Source organism: Typopeltis vanoorti, chromosome 16, assembly GCF_054136105.1.
Source record: "Typopeltis vanoorti isolate ZY-2024b chromosome 16, IOZ_Tvanoo_1.0, whole genome shotgun sequence".
NCBI classification, from domain to species: Eukaryota; Metazoa; Arthropoda; class Arachnida; order Uropygi; family Thelyphonidae; genus Typopeltis; species Typopeltis vanoorti.
Window position 1 is genome coordinate 103,002,468 of NC_143564.1, and position 24,380 is coordinate 103,026,847.

General features: G+C 34.2%; 1 protein-coding gene across 1 annotated transcript in view; it reads left to right on the forward strand.

Annotated features, from left to right (window-relative positions):
- Positions 1-24,380, forward strand: part of LOC150098228 (kxDL motif-containing protein 1) — a 44,182-nt gene that overhangs the window by 9,624 nt on the left and 10,178 nt on the right. Inside the window, exons 2-3 of the mRNA XM_090406231.1 lie at positions 3,288-3,440; positions 21,336-21,382. Of these exons, the coding sequence (XP_090262357.1) occupies positions 3,288-3,440; positions 21,336-21,382 (200 nt within the window). The remainder of the gene's footprint in view (positions 1-3,287; positions 3,441-21,335; positions 21,383-24,380) is intronic.

The window sequence follows — 24,380 nt, forward strand, 5'->3', positions numbered from 1 at the left end:
ATAACTATCCTACCGCTGCTCCATTTATGTTGTGTTCAATTCTTGTTTTTTATTTGTACAACGGTTGTATTTTATTCAATCTTTTCTAACCAAAACCTTCTTCTATCTCAACCTTATTCTACCAATATCCTACCTCCATTTATGTTGTAACCTTTTCTTCCTTATTATACTTATTTTAAACCTTTGTTGCTTTATCTCCGTAATACACTATCGGGTAGCACGTGGCACCTCTGAGGGACAATGGAATTTCCTCGAGATAGAGGCAGTATCAGAGTGTCTAAGATTTACCTCTCGTAAAATGCCAAGAAATTTATTTGTTTCGCTGTGCCACTTAGCGCTGTTAGATTATTAAACATTAACAACCAAGAGGTAATCTCTGGACAGTACTTAATGATACCTATCAACTCTGCAGACGTGACCAAAATTTACTCTTTTCAAATATCCTTTTAATATCCCGCATAGGTTCGCATTGATATTTTATAAGCGGTGCATCGGATTCCAGAAATCACAGAAAATCTTTGTTAGAATCAAAAGCAAGGTTTATTATACTCAAAAGTTGATACACATAATAACATAAATTAAAATCCCATCTTAAGGGAGTTTCAGACAAGGTATATAAAATTCTAACACTACTATTACACTTATAAAATATTATACAGTAGCTTCCTAAAGTAAGAATTATATTAACCTTCACTAATGCATTAATCATGTACTATTATCACAATCAATCTAAAGCTCCGTAGCTCTGTCAGACTACACAAGATAACATTCATATCTTTCACAATCTCTTTATATTATGCCAATTCTTTACTCTAAACATATTCTTAATATCATTCAATATAAAGGCGAACATTAACACAGCGACAGATAGTAAGGTAAAATCAATATTCTTCTAAAGTCCTAGCAATACAATCCTATCCTAGATCATTAATGTTCTTTTTCCATAACATATTAACATGACACAAATCTTTCATTCCTATTCAGTATAACACAAACAAAGTTTACTTATCTTCCCTTTTCGATTCTTTAGTGCTTCGTAGGTTCACAGGAACAGGCCTTCTGTGGACTGCTGGACTTGCTTCTTTTCACGGCGAATATGGCCACCAAGACCCACTACTGCCTATCGGGATCCGTCCGACATCGAGGGACTCGCACCCCCTCTGCCACCACGAGAGATGAACACACCAGGAAAATCCAGGAACAAAAAAGCCTTGTTACAGGGTCGCATGACCCTTATATTTCCCCTATTCTTCTCGGCAATTCTCACCCTTTTCGATGACCGGCTGACTCACACTTGCTATTACGTCATGGCGTCCATTCTCTGCCCTGCTTATTGCACGTACGCTGACGTCACCCTGTTTACTTGGGCGAGCCACTCTCTCATGTTACAACTCCGTAACCTTTGGACTTGACTCCCCCCCCCCCCCAACTGTTGAATATGTGCTTATATTCCATAACTCTTTTATATATGAACTTTCATATTGCTCTGTTACCGTTTTATACCTTCAATATCAAATTAACCACATTCGTGAATGGCACAAAATATATACTTATTTAACCTTTTCATAATAGAACACACTTGATTTATATATACATAATACTTATTCTACACTTAGAGGCAATTTATTGTATTTATCTCATTCTTTTGTTTGGAAAAGCATGTTAGACTGTGATAAGATAGGAATTCATAAATTTCCACTCTATCACAATCTAACAAGGTCATCCTGGAAGTTATGTAATAGTGTGGTGAAGAAGGGTTGTGAGGAGTAGATTTTTTACATGGAAGATTGTCAGTGAATGGAATGCATTACCAGAATGTGTTGTTAATGCAAGGAGTGTTAAGGATTTTAAGATTCTATATGATAAATATGTTGTCATTTGGATGAACCTCCCACGATGAGTCTGTCGACTCCATGGAGGGTATAATAATAATAATAATTTATATTTGCAGTTGTTTGTAAATGTTATGTCATTTCCCTGTCTGGCCTCAAGCACATCCTAGCAGTCTAGGTACTGCATGGATTACTATATATATGTATAAAGGTTATACATTATCTGTTGAGAGATGGATGCAGGAGGAACAAATGCATGCAGTTTATCATAATCTATAATTAATTTAATTTAGATTCTTTATTATAATCACACTACTATCAACATAATTTTTAAAGGCACTATTGAAACAGTCTTTTGTATTAAGTTCATGATTTTTTTACTCTAGAAATGTTATTAGTTAATATTTTTATAGACATATTGATGGCAATTAACTCTGAAAATTGCAATTTCCAATAATAATGGAAGCATGGTGCAGATGACCTATTGCACAACATGAATATAAGAAAATTGGATTTTTTTTTTTTTTTAAATTTGGAAGTTTTTTCCCACTTGTTTAGAATAAATTTAGTTTAATCCTTTATCCAAGTGTAAGCAAACAAAGTTTGCGCCTGAAGTATCTTCAGGACTGAGACATCTCGTGGTAAAGGTGGACCAAGTTCTAATCACTCCTTGTCTCAGTATCTCCCATAATGCAAAGCACATCTCCTTGCAGACATGTGTAATGCTATGCATTAAGGGAAAGCCCACTATCCAGACTGGTTTCGACCTTTATTGAGGTCTGATCGGTGGGAGCCTATATGAGTTGCCAAAAGGTGTACCACCTTATTATTAAATTACTCTGGATTCAGAGTAATTTAATAATAAGGTGGTACACCTTTCGACCTCAATAAAGGTCGAAACCGGTCTTGGTAGTGGCCCTTCCCTTAATGCATAGTATTATACATGTCTGCAAGGAGATGTGTTTTGCATTATGGGAGATACTGAGACAAGGAGTGATGGGAGCTTGGTCCATCTTTACCACGAGTTGCCTCAGTCCTGAAGATACTTCAGGCGCAAACTTTATTTGCTTACACTTGAATAAAGGATTAAACTAAATTTATTATTTTTTTAAACTTTTTTTAAGATTGCAGCAGTTATAAGTGTTGAACTGCTGCTATGTTTAGGAAGGGGAGGTAGTTGGAGAAAACATGTAAGGATGAAGAAAAAAACAATTTGAGACAGCATTTCTGAGCAATGCCTTTGCAAAGTTCCTGCAGATGTTTTCTGCTGAAACTCAGAAAGAACGAGGTTGGAGATGTATGTGATATCTGAATATAATATAGCGATTATATATAATTTTTTTATTTTTTATCAATTTTTTATATTAGAAATAAAGAAAATTATCAGTGGTCTACTATGACTATCTGTTAAATTGCATATTAATTTTTAACTTGATTATAGCTGTTTCTCCTCAGGTTGATGAGATTTGAAAAAACCAATGAGATGCTAGTAAATTGCAATGCGTTGTCTATTGTACGGTATGAAGTAGCTAGCCGTGAAATGAAAAAGCACATCCACCTCTTGGTAGAAATGAAAAAAGATTTGGATTCGGTGTTTCGCAGGATAAGGTAAAATTAATTTGCCCATATTATTATTAATGAGATTTAAATTTGTTTTTTAATTAATCATGTCTTTAATAATTCCTTTCCATCTGTTTTATGATATGCATATGTCACTCAGATATCACTGCAGAATTGAAAATTTTTTAGTGTTTAAGCATTTCTTCATTCCCTTGATTGATGTTTGACATATTGCACATCAAAATGGATGATTTTTAGGTAACTGTTTAGGATAAAGCATAAGAAAATGTACAGAATATTTATCATCATCATCGTCAAATCCTTGATATGTACCCTCAAGGGGTGTACAGGATATGATAATACTACATGAAAAACTTACATCATTACTAACTTCCTATCTACAATTTTCCTCCAAATCAATCTGTTACCTGCCAAGACTCCAACATTATCAGGTCTTATATTTCTGTCTTCTAAGGAACTTTTTACTGTATCAATCCATCTATCTCTTGTCTTCCTCTGGATATTTTTTCCTGTGAGAATACTTGTTTTGCTAATCTTTCTTCTCCCATTCTGTTTAAGTGACCATACCACCTGAGATTAGCTCTGCTAATACATTCCTGGATGCTAACAATGTTAAGTTCTTTCCTAATATCCTCTTCTTTAATATGATATTGCCACTGATGCCATCTGTTCACGGCTCTAATCTTTCTCAGGACTCTCATATCAGTGGTCTCTAGTCTGGTCAAGTGTTTTATTTCTAACCTAGCTCTCAGATCCATAAGTTAAAATTGGTTTGAACACTGTCTTGTTTACAGCTGATTTAGTGTTTTGACTAATTTTCTCTCTTATTCCATATAAATTTATTCAATTGACTTTCTACCATACCAGCTTTGTTGATTCTGTTGTCTATTTCCATATTTAATTTACCATCTTCATTAAAAATCGTGCCTAAGTAGCTGAAATGTTTTACTTGTTCTATAGGTTCTCTTCACAATGCAGTTGATATTTTCAATGCTTCTGCCTATTTTCATCGTCTTTGTCTTGTTATCGCTGACCTTCATGCCAAATCTATTACAACAGTTATTCGGTTTAGTCAGGGAATCTTGCAGACTCGTACTACTGGATTTATAAAAGGAAATATCTCTGTAATTCTCACATTCAGTTTTATTTCCCTTTTTGTTTGTGGGTACTATCTTGATATGACTTGTATACCTTCTTGATATAACATCATCTGCATAAAGTAAAGAGCTGAGATTAACATCTCCAATTTTGATATCGTATTTAATACCACCTTCCTTTAATGTGATCCATATAGATAATTAATAACAGGAGATAATGTACATCCTTGTCTGACACCAGATTTAATGTCAAACCACCTTCCTGCACTTCCTTCAATTCTAACTGCTGACTTACAACTCAAATAAAGACTAACTACAACTGTAGTGTTGAATAGCTTTTCTCTCAGCACCTATTTGTTGTAAAGTGAAAATCTGATCCTAACAGCTTCTATTTGGCCTGAATCCAGCTTGTTCTTCACCAAGCTTCCCTTCAACAATCCTTCTTGACCATTTCTTAAGTATACGTGCATAAATATTACCAGGAACACTCAGTAGGGAAATACCTCTGTAATTCTCGCATTCAGTATTATTTCCCTTTTTATAAATAGATACTATGAGAATTCTACTTCAATCATCTGGAATTTGTCCCTCTGTCCAGGCCTTCTGAACTATGCAGTGTAGCACTGTAAGAGTTTTATAACTCCATGTTTGAGCACTTCTAGTCGAATATCATCTACTCCCACTGCTTTTCCACATTTCTGCCTTTTGATGGTTTTTTCTACTTCAAGTATGGAAGTATGGATAAATATTCCTGATTGCATGCCAGTTGAGTATTTTTTTTTTTTTTAATCACTGTGCTGTCACAGATTGTTTCATTTAGGAATTTTTCTAAGTACCGTATTTTTCCGTGTATAAGACGATACTTTATTCTGAAATTTTTAGAACAAAAATTGGGGGTCGTCTTGTATACTTTGTTGCCATGGCAAAACTGCTGGTACCTTGTCTCCTCGAATAGGCTTTCGCCAATCATTAGCCTTTGTTAACTCTGTCGATTGATGTCATTAATGGCTGATTCCAAATAAACCAATTAGAACTCTGAAAGCATTCATACGTGTGCAACTCATTGACGGGATAAGTTAATGCATTAGCAATATTTTGAGCACTAGCATAAAAATGTCCGAAAATAAAAAACGATTGTCATATTCTTCAAAATTCAAGTTAAAAGTCATCAATTATGCAAAAGAACATGGAAATAAAACTTCAGAGAGACAGTTTGGACCTCCTCCCACTGAGTGTATGATTAGACAGCGGAGAAAACAGGAAGAACAACTTCTCAAAATGCCAAATAAGGCTCTCTTCTTTTTGGGTCAAACTTGGAGCAGAGGCTTAAGACTTGGATTATGGCGAAGCACCAGAGTGGGATATGTGTGTCAACTTAGCTTATTCAGTATGAGGCAAAAAGGTTTGCATGAGAAATGAACATTGTTGATTTCACAGGAAAGGCAAAATTATTATTATTATCTGAGACCTCCAGGTAGTCAAGGTCTCATCGAGGTAAATTACCCAACCCAGCTATCATACCTTCCCTTAAATTCATTTACAGTAGATGCACTCACTACCCTTAAGGACAAATTATTCCATTCACTCACTTCTCTCTAGGAGAAAACCTAGCTCTTAATTGAGAATAACCTTAACTTCCATGGATGCCCCTGTGTTCTCTCCCCGACTTCCATATAACGAAAAATTTCATCATTTGAAATGCTATAACACCCATTCAAAAGTTTATAGATCTCTATCATATCACCCCCTCTTTCTCCTGTTAACCAGAGTCTGTAATCCACATACTTGCAATCTGTCCTCATAATCTAAATCCCATAATCCAGATATAATTTTGTAACTCTTCTTTGCACCCTTTCCACAGCTTCTTTATCCTCTTGGAACTCGAGAGGCCAAATCTGCACACAGTAATCCAAGTGTGGTCTTATCAAAGCCTTATCAAGAGGCAAAATTACTTCTTTATCCTTACATGTCAAGGTTCGCTTCAACATAGCAATTATCCTCTGAGTTGTATTTGCAACTTTTGCTATGTGACCTTTGAACTTTAAATTCTCATCCACCAATACACCAAGATCCCTTGCCACTTCAGTTTCTTGTAGCATAACCCTGCTAATATAATATGCTGCTGGAACTCTAATCATGCCAAAGTGCAAAATTTTACACTTACTAACATTAAACTGACAGCCAGTTTCATTTGACCAGATTTCCAGTCTGTTCAAATCATTTTGTAATTGCTGAATAACAGTAGCATCCCTGATTGCCCTGCCTATCTTTGCATCATCAGTAAACAATTGCAAATCTGATGATAGATCCTGCTTAATGTTATTAATGTATAGATTGAACAATAATGGCCCAATGGTTACCTTAAATCTGGCAGATTCACACCTGCTGTATACCACTTTTCGATATCTGTCTGTCAACCATCCCCTGATCGAAGGCAATAGATTATGTTCCAATCCCATATTCTCCAGTTTACACAACAGCCTATTGTGTGGTATCCTATCAAATGCCTTAGAAAAATCCAACATTATCATAGTGTATCCATTCCCTTTATCCACTTCGGCTGTAACATTGTTATAAAATATGAGCAAATTGTTAAAACATGACCTTCCTTTAGTAAACCCATGCTGTTCCCTGCAGAGTATAGAATGCTTGTTTACCCATTTCTGTATGTGAGTTCTTACCAACTTCTCTAAAATCTTTACTACCACACCAGAGATACTAATAGGTCGGTAGTTAGACACATTAGTTTTTCCACCAACCTTGTGCAATGGAACTATCAAACATTCCTTGCATTCCTGAGCTGAGACTCAAGTTATACAAATATGTGAAAAGCCTAGCCAATTCAGCTGAACATTCCTTCAACAAAAGGCAGGTATTCCATCTGTCCCTATAGACAAATTCTTATCCAGGTTATGCAAAAGCTCTTCAACCTCATTTTCTTGAACCTCTAACTCCTCATCCAACATAACAGTAGCACCATGCTACATACACCTGGTTGATATAGCTTAGCAAAGTGAGCACTCATTAACTGAGCAATCTCCTTAGCTTCTGACAGTCATGTACCATCTGCATTCAATAAAGTTATTCTTCCACATTCATTCTTTATTTTGCTTGCAGCATAACAATAAAATTCTTTTGGATTGCCTTTAGCTTGCATGGCCAATTTCTTTTCATACTCCATTTTAGCTTTTCTCACAATACTTGTTACTTTTCTGGCTTGAGTTTTATATATTTCATAACTCCTCTCACTCTTATTCTCTCCACATTATCTTTCGTGGATGGCAACTAAGAAAGAGATTTTGTTGATAGGGGAAAAATTAGGAACTAATTATATTTTTTCAAGATCATAACAGTGGTCTCAGAGATTGCTGCAATATACATAGAATAGGGACTCACTGGACAAATAGTGCTTCAACTTCATGAGGAGAGAAGGGTTGGCCATGAGAACACGAACATAGGAATAAAATCCAACAGTTTTACTCCTGTGTCATAAAACTTCAGAAAAAATATTCTTTTGAACCATGTCAGATTGGAAACATGGATGAGGTGCCTCTCAATTTTGATGTGCCTTCCAACAGAACTGTTGATATGATAGGAGGAAAAACAGTGGCAATCAAAATAAGTGGTCATGAAAAGACACTGTACTGCTGTCCTTTCATGCTGTGCAGATGGTATCAAACTGCTCCTATGCTCATTTTTAAGAGGAAAATGTATCCTAAAGAGAGCATATCACCTGGTGTTCTTGTCCAAGTTCATGAGAACGGCTGGAAGAGAGAAAAGACAAGAACGGTTGCAGCTGATATGCGAGCACAGCTAGCAGTTATTCCTGGTGGACTTACAGGTCAACTACAACAAGGAGCTCCAACCATTACTGAGGTATGCAAGTGGGTCCTGAACTCATGGAATGGAGTCAAGCAAGAGGTGGTTGCAAAGTCCTTCAAGAAATGTGGAATCAGCAATGCCATGGATGGAACTGAGAATGATCTCATATATATAGACAGTGACTCAGAAGATAGCAGTCATGGTAGAGGTTGAAGAAAGTGATATGTCTGGAACTAATAGTGATGAAGAAAATGATATGCCCAGAACTGAAAGTGATCATAATTTCTTAGTATGTATCTTAAAAAATTACCTAATTACTAAATATACTTTGAATACTTAAAAAAATATATCAAATGTGTTCTGTTTTAAGTTTAAAATGTTGATTTCTTAATTTTGGGTTCAAAAAAGTAGGGTTTGTCTTATACACAGAAAAATACATAATTACTCCATACATCAAGGATATCTTTTTCACCAGTTTTCATGTTTACTTTTAGCCCTTTAGTTAGCAGCACTTGCTTGTAACTAGTCTCGCATAAGGCTTTTGTCTTTCGAATCTTTGAAGTGTATGAATGCAAATTAATAAAGAATTAATAAATTAATTTCTTGTACAACACACACAATACATGTACAGTACATGTTATATTCCTTCCATAAGTATGCGAGGGTGTCCTCATTATTACGTATCAACAGTAGCCTGAGCAATAATATTTCTTAAATAATATACCATAAATGCAGCAATAACACCCTGCTCCATGGGTTGTAGGAGTGGGTGGTATTCAGTGTATTTGTTAATGGGATCATTGTTGTGTGAGTGATCATGAGTTGCACATGTCGTAAGTCGAGGACTGACCATATCATGATCTCTCTGAATATTTCCATGCAAGGTATAAAGTAAAATTATTGTGGAGGCCGTCTAGGGGTTTCTCATCTTGTTCTTGCTTATGAACTTTATCACATTACTTTAAAATTTATTCCTGCATGAATATGCTGTAATGGGATATTTTGCATTTTATCAGTAATATGCTCTCTTTGTTCTGATCATGATTTGCTTATTAATTTCCACATTTGTGCATTGCTGCAGATATCAACCAACTCTACCAGACCACCTTCAGCAAAGTTCATGTAATTTCATGTAATTACTCTATGATTAATTACATGAAATAGTGCATTAATACAGACTTTTCATTGATGTCTTTGAAGTAATGCCAACATATGCTACTATTCATAAACAATGCCCAGTAGATTTTAAATCTACTACTGCTATATTTTTAATTCACATTTCGTGTTTAAAGTACAAAAACACTGAATATATTCAGAGAAAATTGCAGGATTTCAAATGCAATATACAGGGTGTTCGGGATAAATTTGACAGTTTCGTAAGGAAAAAGAAAATCTTCTTTGTATCTATTAAATTTAATGAATTGACAAAAAAACATTACAGGCAGAGTTAATTACAATACTATCAACAAGATTTACTCAAAATAACCACCATTAGCATCGATCACAGCTTCAATTCTGCTTCGGAACCTCGAACAAGCTGATGCTACAGTCTCCCTGGGAAGGGCCGCAAAAACTGTTTTAATTTTATCCATTAACTGGGCTTTTGTATTACTGGAAGTGCGATTGGTGTCTTTTTCAACTGCGCCCCATACAAAATAATCCATGGGGTTAAGGTCTGGGGAGTTTGGAGGCCAAACATTTGGACTGGTGAAGTCGTAGAAATTTTCAGACAACCATTTTTGACTTTTCCCAGAGGTGTGGCAAGGGGCCGAATCCTGCTGCCATACATACGGCCTACCATTGGCTACCCTTGTTATCCAGGGCTTGACTACAGTTAGCAACTCCACGAACAAAGCCCGAATTCCAATGCCAGGGTTCTTCAACACCTGTTCCTGCAGATTTGCGAGGAATTCTGCTGTACGAACGCAATCAGATCGTCTGCTAGGGATCTTTCTTCTTGCTACATCCTCGTAGTCACCATTGCAAGTCTCTAGTTCATGCCTGATTGTTTTTACTGTATTCAGGGAGCATTGGGCAGCAGTCGTAATATCCTTATTTTGATGTCGGGCACGAATCATCATGATACAAGTTATTCTCTTCCATGATTCAGGTGGGTTCCAGCTATCCATCCTTTCTGACATCTTGTATATGAATGAAGAAGGGTCCAAACTTTTAAATGAAGAGAAGTGTGTGTTAATACATGTAACTTACGGAAAAATATAATTAATTATAAATATGTCAAATTTATCCCGAACACCCTGTAGTTATCATCAGCCATTTTCCTCCAGTCAGTCATATCTTGAGCTTTTCTGTGTCACTGATTCCAGCCATCTCTTTAATCTCATCTTGAATTCTGTTACTCTGCAAACTTCATCTTTGTCACTTGTTAGACTACAGTATTGCTGTTAATCATGCCATAAGCTTACTGTCTATATTAAAAATACTGCATTTTGTGACACAATAACTTTGTCTATATTTAGTTTGACACCACTATCAATGCCAGGCTGATTGGCCAAGTGGTTTGCCTGCTCTTCAGCCAACAGGTTCTGGTTGTGAATCCTGCTATGACATGGATATTTGTAAATGTCCTTAAGTGAGAGATAAAAAGTATAAAAAAGAAAACAACCTTATCTCACCCACAGTACTAATGTACTCTACTATAGGTTTGAGTTTCGATGGTAGAAATCCCGTTAAACATGGAGGAAAAGAAAATAACTTTGGAAACAACTAGTGCCATAAAACAATGAATACCCTTCAGACCCTATATTCCAATTCATGGGGTGCTGACTGCTTCATTTCTACATGGCATTGATAAGATAAAAAAAAAAAAAAAACTAGATCATGGGTCTCGAGTCTATGCATCTACCAGGGAGAGTATCCTGCAATGGTTAGATCATATTCACCATCAAGTCATCAAAATTACAATTGCAGCATTTCAAAGTTCACTTATTCCTAGTCTATTGAAACAAATGAACTACCTTTGTTGCTTTGATGTCAACAACTGTCTCTGTGTAATAAAAAATTAAAATCTCTGTCAAACCACCCCACATGGTCAACTGTTTTTCATCCATATTGACAGAAAGCCATAAAACTCTGGTTTGTGAATAAAAGCTCTCTCTCTTATAAACTCTGTGAATTGGGTTAGATAACATACCAGAGATGCTACTAAATACATTACCACACTTTCATTCATCAATATCGTGATGGGGAGGAAGTGGAGAGGATCCAGAGACGAGTGACCAAGATGATAGCAGGTCTGTGGAATGAACCTTATGAGAATAGGTTGAAAATTTGTGGGTTGCAGAGATTGGATGATAGGCGAAGGAGGGGTGATATGATTGAGACATTCAAATTACTGAAGGGTTTCTATAAGATTGATCCAGAAGATATTTTTGAAAATATGACTGTGATGGGAGGACTAGGGGCCATGCATGGAAGCTGGGCAAGAACGTGGTTGACAAGGGTGTTAGAGCTAGGTTTTTTACTTGGAGAGTGGTGAATGAGTGGAATAAGCTTCCAGAGTCTGCTGTGGGAGCTACGACCGTGAATGAGTTCAAGACAAGGTATGATAGATACTGTGTCAATGTCGAATAGTTGTTCTTGACATGATGTTAGGGCCTCCCTCGATGAGTCTGTCGACTCCTTGGAGTTGCCCGGAACAATAATAATAATAATATCACCATGCAGCTTTTCTTTCTATAAGTTACCAAAATATTCTGACCCCTCTTATTGTCTGCCAACAGCCCTTTGAAGCACATCAAAGGGAATACCCTGATTTTGTGTAAAGCACAAAATCAGAGGACCTAGTGCGAATTTCTGTCTTTCCAGACAGCATTATATCTGTACAAATGTCAACCGAGTTACATGTGATAGAGCTTGTATCAAAACGCCTTAGACTGCAGTGCTAGCAGAGGTGCATGATATATACACTCACAAAGTCCTCTTCAGGTAATAAAGTCTAGAGCTACAGAAACATATAGGGCACTCTAATGCAACACCTTCTCTCTTTATGGGAGTATACACTTAGATGTATGCTTCTGTTGGATTCCAAGCTACATTGGAATCAAGGTGAAATGAAGCTGCAGGTAGGTGAGCTCATTTCTGTACCAACTCAGTAATTACTGGCAGATTATCATACACATACTTTTATCCCAGAGTCAGTCACCTAGGAACTGAGAATAATCATAAACTCTACCAAATTAATCCTGAAATTAAATTATGGCAGTCTAGTCTGTACAGGGTTCAAACAGAGGAAGTTGTTCTTGTTCGGCTCTGCTCAGGCCATAGTCATCTCACACGCTTTCCTATTGAAGGGTGATGAGATGCCTGTGTATGAGTTCTGTGACGCTGGACTATCAGTCATGTTTTCATTGACTACCCTCATTTCACAAATGAGCACCGTCATTATTTTAGCCATATCCCCATCTGTCTTAGCCCTATACACTCAGGCAGATTTTATTGTACTCAACAAATGTTCGTTTGTTTTTAAATTTTTATAGACTATCTTTTACTGTATATAGATCATTTACATTATTTTTATTTATAGTGTTGTTTCTTGTGTGTGTGTGTGTGTGTGTGTGTGTGTGTGTGTGTGTGTGTGTGTGTGTGTGTGTGTGTGTGTGTATCCTTTTAATACCTTGCTGTTTTTTCATTAATCATTTTACTCCTTTATTGATACTTATATTTTTGTACACCTTTCTTTTTAGAACTACATTTATATACATTCTTATCTATATCCACTTATGCCATTGACAATTTTTTTCGCTTTTATACTGCTATGATTATTTACTGGCTTATTATGACCACAGCTGTCCTTGTGCCATAAATAACAAACAGACATGTATATTTTCATGACCACCAAAACATCCTCTTAAAACAACAGTTTAAAAGAATCCGCTTATGTAATATCTGACAAACAGGCTGTTTTAGATAAATTTGCATGGGAACAGGTCAAAGATGACAAGCAAAGACAACATGTTGGGTCTTGCATTCTACACAGTAAATGAAGGTCATCAGGTGATCTAGCAGAAAACCAAGATAATCTATAGTTACATCTGAAAATTCTCAGAAACTTCTGAAATTTTACATACTCCTACTCAGTGAATTAAAAAAAACAAGGAATGACATTAAACGAGGTCTGGTCATCTCTTATCAGACATCTTGAATCATGCCAAATTAAGATGCAATGGATGTTATGCTTTTCATCTTAGCCAGTTCCTCATGCGAATAATATTGCTATTGTGCATATGTTCACCTGTGGAACTGTTTTATTCTATTACTGTTGTTTGAATGTTGTAATTCAACAAATGTTTCTTTGTTGAATTAATCGCTCTGATTTTAGCACTTTGTTTGTTTGTTTGTTGTTTTTTTTCCTTTCCTGAAAAAAGGATTCTAAGACAGTGGTTCTCAACCTTTGTGAGACTGCAGCCTGGTAAATTCTTTTATAAGTCGAGGGTTCAGTCCCAATAAATTTACTCGTAAATACCTTTCCAATTTTTTTAAAGTTCATACATTAAACTAACATAAGTATTAATAATTAATTATGGCATAATCATAAAGAGTATTAGTATACTTATGTATATGGTGTAGCATGTTGACAAATATAAAATTACATTTAAATTAATTATCAATCAGTGAACTAATAAAATCTTGTAGTATATTGTAGTTTCCTCAGGCCAAAATCATTAAATTAATTTGTGCTAATTTTTGTTGACATATCCCATTCTGATCACCAAAACAGTTATAATATTATTCAGTGTAAAATTGATTATTGTATTATTAAATTGATTTTAATAATTTTGGTTTTGCATTATAACTCACCATAGAAGTCAACTGAGCAGGTGAAGTAGCAAAAGGATGTCAACTTGTCAGCAAAATACTTATCACATACACATGCCAAATATTTATATATGCAAAGTATGTAATTTAATAAATAAAAATGTACAGATCTCTCAATTCTAAAGACTTGTTTCAACACTAATATTTTGAATTTAAACACAGCAATTATAAGTTATTGAAAAAGTTAAACTGTTTCTCTTATTTACTACTGAGTTTTTGAAGGTTTTAGTTAGTGAGACTTTTGTTGCTGTTTTCTGTCCATTAGCTTATTAATTCTGGGATGAATTGAAGTGGTAGCCAAATGAAGACAATCTGAAAGTTGCAGGCGGTTCCTCTGTTTCATTTTAAACAGTCATGGCAGTAAAATGCAGTTTCACAAAGATATGTGGTGGAAAAACAAAGAAGAAATCTCATTGCTATTTTACGTAAATTTGGATATTCATTTTCATTCCTATCCAGAATTTCAAATTACTCATAGAATTAAAAGTACTTTCCAGTCCTTTGTCTGATGATAATTCAACAAGCTGAAGGGTTTCTTCATGGGAAAGGGCTGTCTCTTTGTGTTCAACAAAGGTGTTCACAATCCACATATTTTGTGTCTGGGAATCCTCATGTTTGGGATAATACTTTTCAAATGACAGCAACATCTTCAAGTGGGCTGCAATAATATCTGAAACTGAATTCTGTGAAAAGAAATCATCTGCTTCCATAATATAATAGAGCAGGGGTGGCCAGAGTTTTCGCAGCAAGAGCCCTAGTTAGCTACCAGAAATTGTTAAGAGCCACATCACAAAGGTCTATGTCAGTCATATACGTACACATATAAATACAGTATCATTTATAAGGAATAAGGGAAAAAAAGTTTTTGAAACATTATATTTATTATTACATTTTTTTTTATATGTATTTACATTTTTTTATTTACTCTTTACTAGTAGAAGGTTTATGGATTTCTAAGTTAGCAAATAATTTTTGATAATTTGGTTTGTAATTAGTAATTGACCTTCTTATTAATTCTTTCAAATGTTGGTTTGTTAATTGAGAATGATACTTGGATTTTACAAATTTCATCGTTGAGTACAGTGATTCAACATCATATGTCGATCCAAAAATTGATAATAAACAATATGCTGCATTTTTTAAATGGCTGTACTTTATAGTAGGTACACATTTCCAAAATTCATTTATCGAATTTACTGATTTACATAACATTTTAAGACCTTCGTCTTCTTGCATTTCTATTAACTCCATTTCTCCTAATGCCATTCCAGGAATTTTAAGCTTTTTAAAAGTAGGAAGCTGTTGTTAATTACATCAATTTCAAATGGATTTAATAGAAATCCGATAGATGATTTTAATTCTTGTAAGTCTACAAACCGTTCTTCAAAATCGTCCAACAGGTTATTTAATTTTGCTTGATAGTTACTGATGGCTGTAGGAAGAATATCACATCCTGAAGTCACTTTTTTTCAAATGTGGAAAGTGATTGAATGTCTTTTCGCTTATATTTTTTTAAAAAACTAGAAATGCTCTGACTCAATTCTGAAATATTCTTGTCCTTGCCTTGTAGTGACACATTGAAATTTTGTAAATGTTCCATTATATCAGTAAAAACATTAAGTCCTGAATCCATTCATTGTTTTTTAATTGTGGATATGATTGCTTTTTTATATCTAGGAATTCGATAATGGGTTCCAATAAAGCTACAAATTTGTTCAATATATCGTACATAGATAACCATCTCACTATGGAGTGCAACGATAAATCATTTATTTGTTCATTCAAATCAAGTTCATCGATAAAATTTTGAAACTGATGGTTTTTGTACTGGTCTGAATGAAATTTACGGTTTTTATGAGTGGTGTAAACACATGTTCAAAATTAAAGTGTTTTGCAACAAGATGTTCTTGATGCAAAATACAATGAATTGGAATGAAATCGGAAATGCTTTCATCTTTTTTTAAAAGTCCAATTAATCCTACATTCTTACCCACCATTGCTGCTGCTCCATCAGTAGCCACACTTACTAATTTACTTTTGAAACATTTTTAAGGGAAACATCAAAAGCTTCCTTAATATCAACACCACGAGTACTATCTTTTAATGCTATTAAATCTAATAATTCTTCTCGCGTCACTCCGTTCTCAAGAACGAAACGAATAAAAATTACTAATTGTGGTTGGTCTAATTGCTAATTGTCAGTTGATTCGTCAAGCACCAAACTAAATGCTACACAATTTTTTATATCGTTTTCTAATTTTGATAATAAATCCACGTTTATTTCTGAAATTCGATGTTCAATTGTATGTCGTGAGGTAGGAATGTCAGTAATTAACTTTAAAAGTTTTGAATTATTAGAGTCCAGTGACTCAAATGTATCGAGAATGTTTTACTTAATAAATTCCCCTTCGGTATAAGGCCGTTTTACACGTGCGATGTTCCATGATATTTTAAAAATAGTCTCTATTACGGTTTTAGATTCTTCAGTAAATTTTGTCATGAAGTTAATTTGATTATTAACTGAAAATTTCAACGGTTTAAGCTTTTTAATTCATATTTCAGATTTTTCTGGATATTGAGACGAAAACTTGTGATGCAATTTTTCATAATGACGTTTTAAATTCCCTACTTTGAAATTGCTCACTGTTAAACTACAGATGAGGTAAAAAGCTTTACCATTTTTCTCAATAAAAGTATAGTCTTCTTCCCATTCTGGCTTAAAATTTCTATGTTCGTCGATATACTTCCACTTCTGTTTATTTTCAAGTCATTCTGCAAAATATTCTATAATAAAATTTTAAAAATAAAATATTAATATTTAAATTATTACCTTTTTATTAATATATAAGAAGTACAAAATTCAGTAATGTGTCTTTTTAAATTTTCTGACAAGGTAATATAAATATAAAGGTAATACAAACAGCATATGAACAGCAAATTTCATCAAGCCACTCAAAAACATTGACCATTCGAGCAGCAAAATACACCTTATTAGGGATGGCAAACAAACATCGATGATTATTATTATTATTCCTGACACCTCCAAGGAGTCCGAAGACTCATGATTTTTAGAGAAAAACATCGATTTTTTTTTTCTTCCCTTTGTTTGGCTTTGCCTCGAGTTTTTTTAAATTATCATCATTCAGAAAAACTTTATTAGGTGATTGCCCCATGTCTGCTAGAAAATTAAGAAAAATTATAAATATTTCTTATTTGTTGAGCCACAAAAAACTTAAGATGAGCCGCAGTTTGGCCACCGTGGTAATAGAGTATGACTGAAACATTTCATTATTTCTTTCTGCAATCATATTAAACCAGAGTTTGAATTTCTTTTTGAATTGATTCAATCTTGTTCCAAGCATTAAATATTGTACTTGGACCTTGAAATTTTAAATTAAACTCGCTTATGTAAGAAAATATGTCGCTGAGATATGCCAGCCTGGCTACCCATTTCTTATCCTGGAAATAATGGGACAGGACCAAGTGGTTAGCGTATTCGCTCTCCAGCCAAAAGGCCATGGATTTGCACACCATGGACATGGATGTTTGTGATTGTCTATGAAAATACTAGTGGTGGTGGCAGGCAGTAGATGGCACTGGTGTAGATGATGACAGAGAGATGTAGAGTAGGTGCCCTCCATCGATAAGTCTTAGGACTCCCTGGAGGTGTCGTATAATAATAATTAGAAACAGCTCAACTTCCTTTCAGATTTCATATAACCTCTTGGGAACCATGGGACAGCCAACGAACTTCTGAATGGAAAAGATTTTGATGATCAGAGCCCATTTCATCTCACAATACTTTTAACAGTCTTGTATTTAAATCACTATTTTTTATATTAATAATTTTAACAGATTGAGACAGGACTTCATTAAGCTCAGGTGCCATTTTTTTGGAAGCCAGGTTTTGCCTATGAATGTAGTAATGTGTTGACAATAAGTTATTGCCTGCCATATCCTTAATTTTAGTGACTAAACTTGAATTTCTATCTGTAAGACAGGCAGCGCTGTCAGTACAAACTCCAATGCAATTTTTTCATTCGAGACCTTTCTCTTCAATGAAATCATTTAAAACTTTGAAAATTTTACTGCTGGTAATGTGCATAGGTAGTTCAGAAACACTTAAAATGTCTTCCTTCGTGTCACTTTCATCATGATTAATATATCATACGTAAGTAAAATGCTGTTGTTCTGAATATCTGTAGATTCATCCAGTTGTGGTGCAAACAATTTCGATTTTTTAATTTTTTCAACGAGTTGCGTTTTTGTATCTTCTGCCATATCAGATATCTGCCTTTCAACTGTATCATTCGACAATGGGATGGCTTTCATTTTATTTGCTGCAGACTAACCTAACACTTCATTACAATCAGCAATCAAAGAATGCTTAATGAGTTCTTTGGCAATGGAATACGGTTTTTTACATTTAGCTATCTGTAATGATATTAAATAGGATACCGTCAGAAGTGAAGTGTCAGTGGTTGAAGCTTGGGAAATAATTTTCTTTTCTATTTTAAGTGCATCTCTTTTATGCATAAAGAACTCAATGGGTTTGTTGACTAGATCGGAATGTTTTGTGTTGAGATGTCAGGTAAGTCTTAATGGCTTCATAGCTTCATTTCCCAGAACAGTAGCACAAATGACACATTGAGGTCATGGCAATTGGTTTGTGTCAGGGCATTGTATGAAACTAAATTTTAAATATCTGCCCATGTACTTACGAGCGAATGCAGACTTTTTCTTCTGTGTGCTGGTAGTTTTCCCCTCCTCTCATACATCCTGGAGATCACTCTGTAGGCTTCAGGCAGATGAATCATTATTTTTTGCATCACAAACATCCTCAATACGAGATTTCTTAACACCAATATTAAATAAAGTTCTTTGTCTCTTATTCATATTAAAACTTAAATCTGTAGGCCTATTACTTTTAAAAAATCATGGCACTCCATGATTTTTTTTAAACAAGCACTTGCACACTGCAGTACGAACTTGCAAAGAAAGTATTCAGTATTACTAGATTTGAGAACCGGATATACCTTGATCTCCAATTTCAGTGTAAAAATTTTCTTTATACTTTCTTGCTGATTAGTCGCTAACATTTGCAACACAGAATATTTCCACTATAAAATATTTATTCATGAAAAATGCTTAGAAAACTCAAATGACAAATTCCAGGAGAACTTCTGTTAGTTCAATATAATTGATGCCAGGTCGGTACCAGGCTGTAACCCGACGGTCGAGAAACACTGTTCTAATAAATGCAAAATTTGGTAGAGTTAATGAAGAGTAGTTTTTATTGTTTCTTTCTGGATAAATTTAGCACATCTTTAATGTTGTTTATAGTAAGTTTCCCCAGTAAAGAAACTGTCTTAAAACTCCATTCTTTCTCCCACTTCATTTCTCACTCTTAAGCCAGACTTTCTGATGGTATCCTGTTCTTCATTTCCTTTTACTTTTGCATACTTTTGAATGATTCTGTTAGATATTGAGTTACATCTCAATGTATTTTTCAAACTTTCTTCTTTACTATGAATGCTATTCATGTTTCCCTAAAAGTTTCATTTCTAGAGTAGTAAATCTTAAATTCCTCAGTATTAAAATGATCCGTTCCTGTCCATCTACTGCATTCACTAAGTCCAGGATACAAGTTTCTTACATTCTATTCTGTGTAAGTCAATAAATCAGAGGCATTTTCTAAAGTTGTTTAAATTCCTAAAACGACTAAGAATATATTACTTTAAATAAGAGATATTGTATTTCAAAACACTGTTCATTAAAAAAAAAATAATAAATCATATCTGAAGTTCAGAATATGAATAAAATTTAAAAAATATATATACAGTAGAACGTGGTTAATTAGGGCAGCCTGTCAATTGGGACAATTCTTAAAAGAACAAATCCAAATAAAGAAAAATGCCAAAGTTCTCTTTGCATATTTGGAACAGGAGATTACCTCTGAGGTAATCGCTTGTAAATGGTCGGTTGTCTAAGCATTAATGGCACGAGGAGAGCAAAGGTCATACTGTTCAACTACAGCCTGTAAAGATTCATCAGCTATTTTCCACATGTGTTTTAGCTAATGCATGTGAGTGACTCATTATTCCTCTTAGACTCAAGTTATACAGCATGTTACCATCTAAGGGGAAACTGTTTCTAACATGCCATCAGTTCATCTTTCACACACTTTTGTGTGTGTGTATATGTGTGTGCACACTTGTCTTTCATGGTGAAGTAATGCCTAATCAGAAAAGTGCTGAGCTTTTGGATAAATTTGTTTTTAATTTTATAAAATTTTGGTGCCTTACCAAGATGTCATGTAAAGATTGTCACTAGCCCAAAAAATTGCCTTACCAGACCAAATCAAAAGCCATTTGTCCAATACCAGTTGTCATCTGGCACAGATAACTGGAGTACCAAAATATGTGATTGTACACTTGATACAACGATATAAACTTCAAGAAGAATGGACAATGCCATGAAAAACAGGGATCATCCCAAAATTGGAAGCATGAAGTTAAGGATGCTGATGTTGAGAATGCCTTAAATCTGTGATTCTCCATTATAACTAGATAAGGAGTATACTTCATAGCTAGGACCTGGCTAAGAAGCTGGGTAATGATGATTTTAAATAGCATTACATTGAAGGACTTCAAGGACATGTCATCTCTGTTGATATTGACGATGAAGGAAATTTAAATATGCACATATTTTGAATATGTGATTTGTTGCTGAGTGAACTGTTAGTTTGTCTTTTTATATCTTTTTAATTATTCACATGAAACTTTGCATAATTGGGACTGCCACTTGATTTGCCAAACTGTTCCAGTTCCAATGTATCCCAAATAACCAGAATCTACTGTATATAAATAAAAACACAGAAGATGAGTGGTCTATAATGTGTTTTAGCTAATGCATGTGAGTGACTCATTATTCCTCTTAGACTCAGGTTATACAGCATGTTACCATCTAAGGAGATGGTAACATCCCCTTAAATGGTAACACGCTGTATGTGGTCTTAACAGGTCTTGTATTTACAAATTAATTAGCTATGTGTTGCTAGTTGTAAGAAATCAGTGCAGTTCATTGATTACTACAGTGAGTAAAATCACTTTCACTGATATTGCTGGAAAACAAGAATAATATTTTTTTGTTGTTGTTTTTAAAGATTCCTTAAGATGAAGTTATCTCAACAACATCCGGCTGCTTTTTCAGGTAAATTAATTCTATTCATCCTTTTAACAAGCATTTAAGTTCATAACTCCTACATAACATAAATAGTATTTATGTATGCCATATTAGTTTTATGCATTGTTTAGATTTAATTACATAATGCATTCTTTGATCTATTCCCAAAAGGAGCTATTTGACCAATCTTGATGGCAGAAAATTTTCCACTCCAGAAATTGTTATCTGCCTGCAAACTTCAATTTTTTTTTATATTACAGATATCCCTTGATATATGCGGTTAATTAATCCTTGATGGACACCACATATATCAAAACCGCATTATTCGATGTTAAGAATTAATGGGAATGATAATGAATCCTGCAAAATATAAAAATTTAAACATCATTTATTCTTCAAGGTGACATGTATTTATATATTTTATTTATACATATTTGTTACATAAAAACTTATCTAATGTAAATTGAACAGTGGTAGCTTTTTTTTCTCATCCATGATTTTGCGATAACCATCAATTTGTTTATCTAAACCGTGACTAACGTTCATGCTTTATTTAAAATGGTTCGTATAGTTGATTTAACAAAGCCTATAGCTCTTCAAATGTCTGCTTTGCTTTCTCCATTATCAAACCTTTTAATAATGTCAATTTTAGTATCCAAAGTAATAAGTTTTTGATTATTACTCTTTTTCGAGGCCATGGTTACGAAGGGTAATGCTTTTCATAATTTGAAAATTGTATGATATGTGGATAGGCCGTAAGCGTACACATATACATCTGTACATGCCACGCTCTGCTGATAAATTGAAGCACTGAGGCCGAGAGTGAGTTACTAATGGAGCACGACTTGTACCACGTGAGCTGATCGGTTTCATTGACCAAGTCTAACGCTTTGCTTATTTTCAAACTTTTTTGACCGCACTAATCAAATTTGATACCGCATATATCAAAACTGCATTAATCAAAGCCGCATATATCAAGGGATATCTGTATTTATAATTATAATTATTTTTATATAATCCCAAGGATTACTCTGGAGTAATCCTTGGGAATACATGGAGAATCGAAGGATCTTATGGTGGGTTTGAAGCTGCACCATTTATAAATATTGGCTAATTGCTCATTTTTATAGTTTAAAGAGAAATACAAGGATGGTTTAAAAAGTTCTCGGCCTTGACCATTGATGGCAACATTATCAACAAGATTTTTTTTCTAAGTTGGTACATCTGTCATAAGCATCCATGTGAAATTGCAAGTGCGTTTTTGATCTGTTGTGAGCAAGCATGGCACCCACTTATGCAAAGATTTTTCATATGCAATTCTTCATGCAAAATATATCTTTTGAAATGCCTGTAGTCTCAGCAATTTCACACACTTTGACTTGCCGGTCATCCAATACCATATTGTGCACTTGAACAATGATTCCTGGTGTCGTCACACTTTTGGGATGTTCTTCACGTGGATCATCTTCAAGGCTGGTACAGCCATGTTTAAACTCTGCAGCCCATTTCTTAATTGTTGGAAATGAAGGAGAAGAGTGCCCATAAACTTTTATGGGATTGAAATATTGGAAAATTGTGTTCATTAAAGTCAGTTGATATTAAATTAAATTTAATTTAATTTTTAATTAAATTTAAATGTAATTTTTAAATTAAATTTAAAAAAATAAACCTATTTTTTTACTTATCCAAGACAAATATATTTATTTTTAATTCATTACAACTATTATGTTAAGCACAAAATAAAACTGAAAAATAGTAATTATGTCTGATTTTAAAATTTAAGAAGCTTAAAAATGACCTTATTTACAATTGTGCCTGTTGTGTTTTTTTTTACCTCCAAATGCTGATAACTATTTATTTGGCATCATTGTGAAGCTAGATACAAATATGGTCCACAAGTTAGATACCTGTAGCATTCTGCAATCTTTCTTGTGTGTAAACTCATATAATTTTTTTAAAAAAAATGAAGCAATCATGCATATGCAAGATAATGAGCCAAGTTTTGAGGAAGCATGAAATTGATTGCAGTTTTGAAGTGGCTACTTGTCTGACATTATTTTTAATAATTAACGGTATTGTTGTTATGGCACTGCTCAAATCTCAGAATTTACATTCGCAAAATTAAAACTATAATATAAGCAAAGTATTTCTTTTGTGCATGGCTTACTTTATACATTGTAAAGTAAACCATATACAAAGAAAACACTTGGCTAACTTTTTCATGAGTCCAAGATTTATGAGAGATTTGTTTTTTAGATGAAGTATGTAAAATAATTGGCAGATATGTTGAAAGTTGTTTCACTTGGCTATAAATTAAAGATGCCAAGAAACTGTACTCTTGTTTAATCCTTTATCCACATGTTTGAAGTTCATTAGACAAATATTCTTCATGCGCAAACAACTTTGTTTGCTTATGCTTGGATAAAGGATTAAACAAATATATGATTTCTTGGCATCTTTAATTTAATTAGCAAATAACATTGTTTGAACAGTGCATGTTATCTCTAGTGGTATCTGTGACATTTCTGTTCTTCTCCCTCCTGTAAAACCTGTCTTCTATTTTGTTCCATTTGTGCAGAAATTGTCAGATCTTAAACATCATTCAGTCATCTGAGGAGGAAGGAATCCCAACAATCTCAACCTTCATTTGAACCTGATTGGACTGAATTTCCCAGATGACCTTAAGTAATATCAGAAACAAGTATGGTTGAACAATGCCCATAGAGATGGTTATAATAAGGGATCTCCCTTCCACTAGTCCCCTTCATTTTAATTACATTATACTAAATTTCTTAGGATATCACTCAGCAACATAAACTAACAAACATAAGAAATAGTTTGAATGATGCATAGATGAAAAAGCAAAAAACAAAACAATGCTTTTTTTTGGAACATTTTTGATAAAGTGCTAATGTTTTTTTGGATTTATTGCTTCAGATTAGGCAGGCTTTGTTGTTATTATTACATAGGCATCTCAACTGAGTCCAGTGACTTATTATGGGAGGCCCACACTAGCCATTATTTT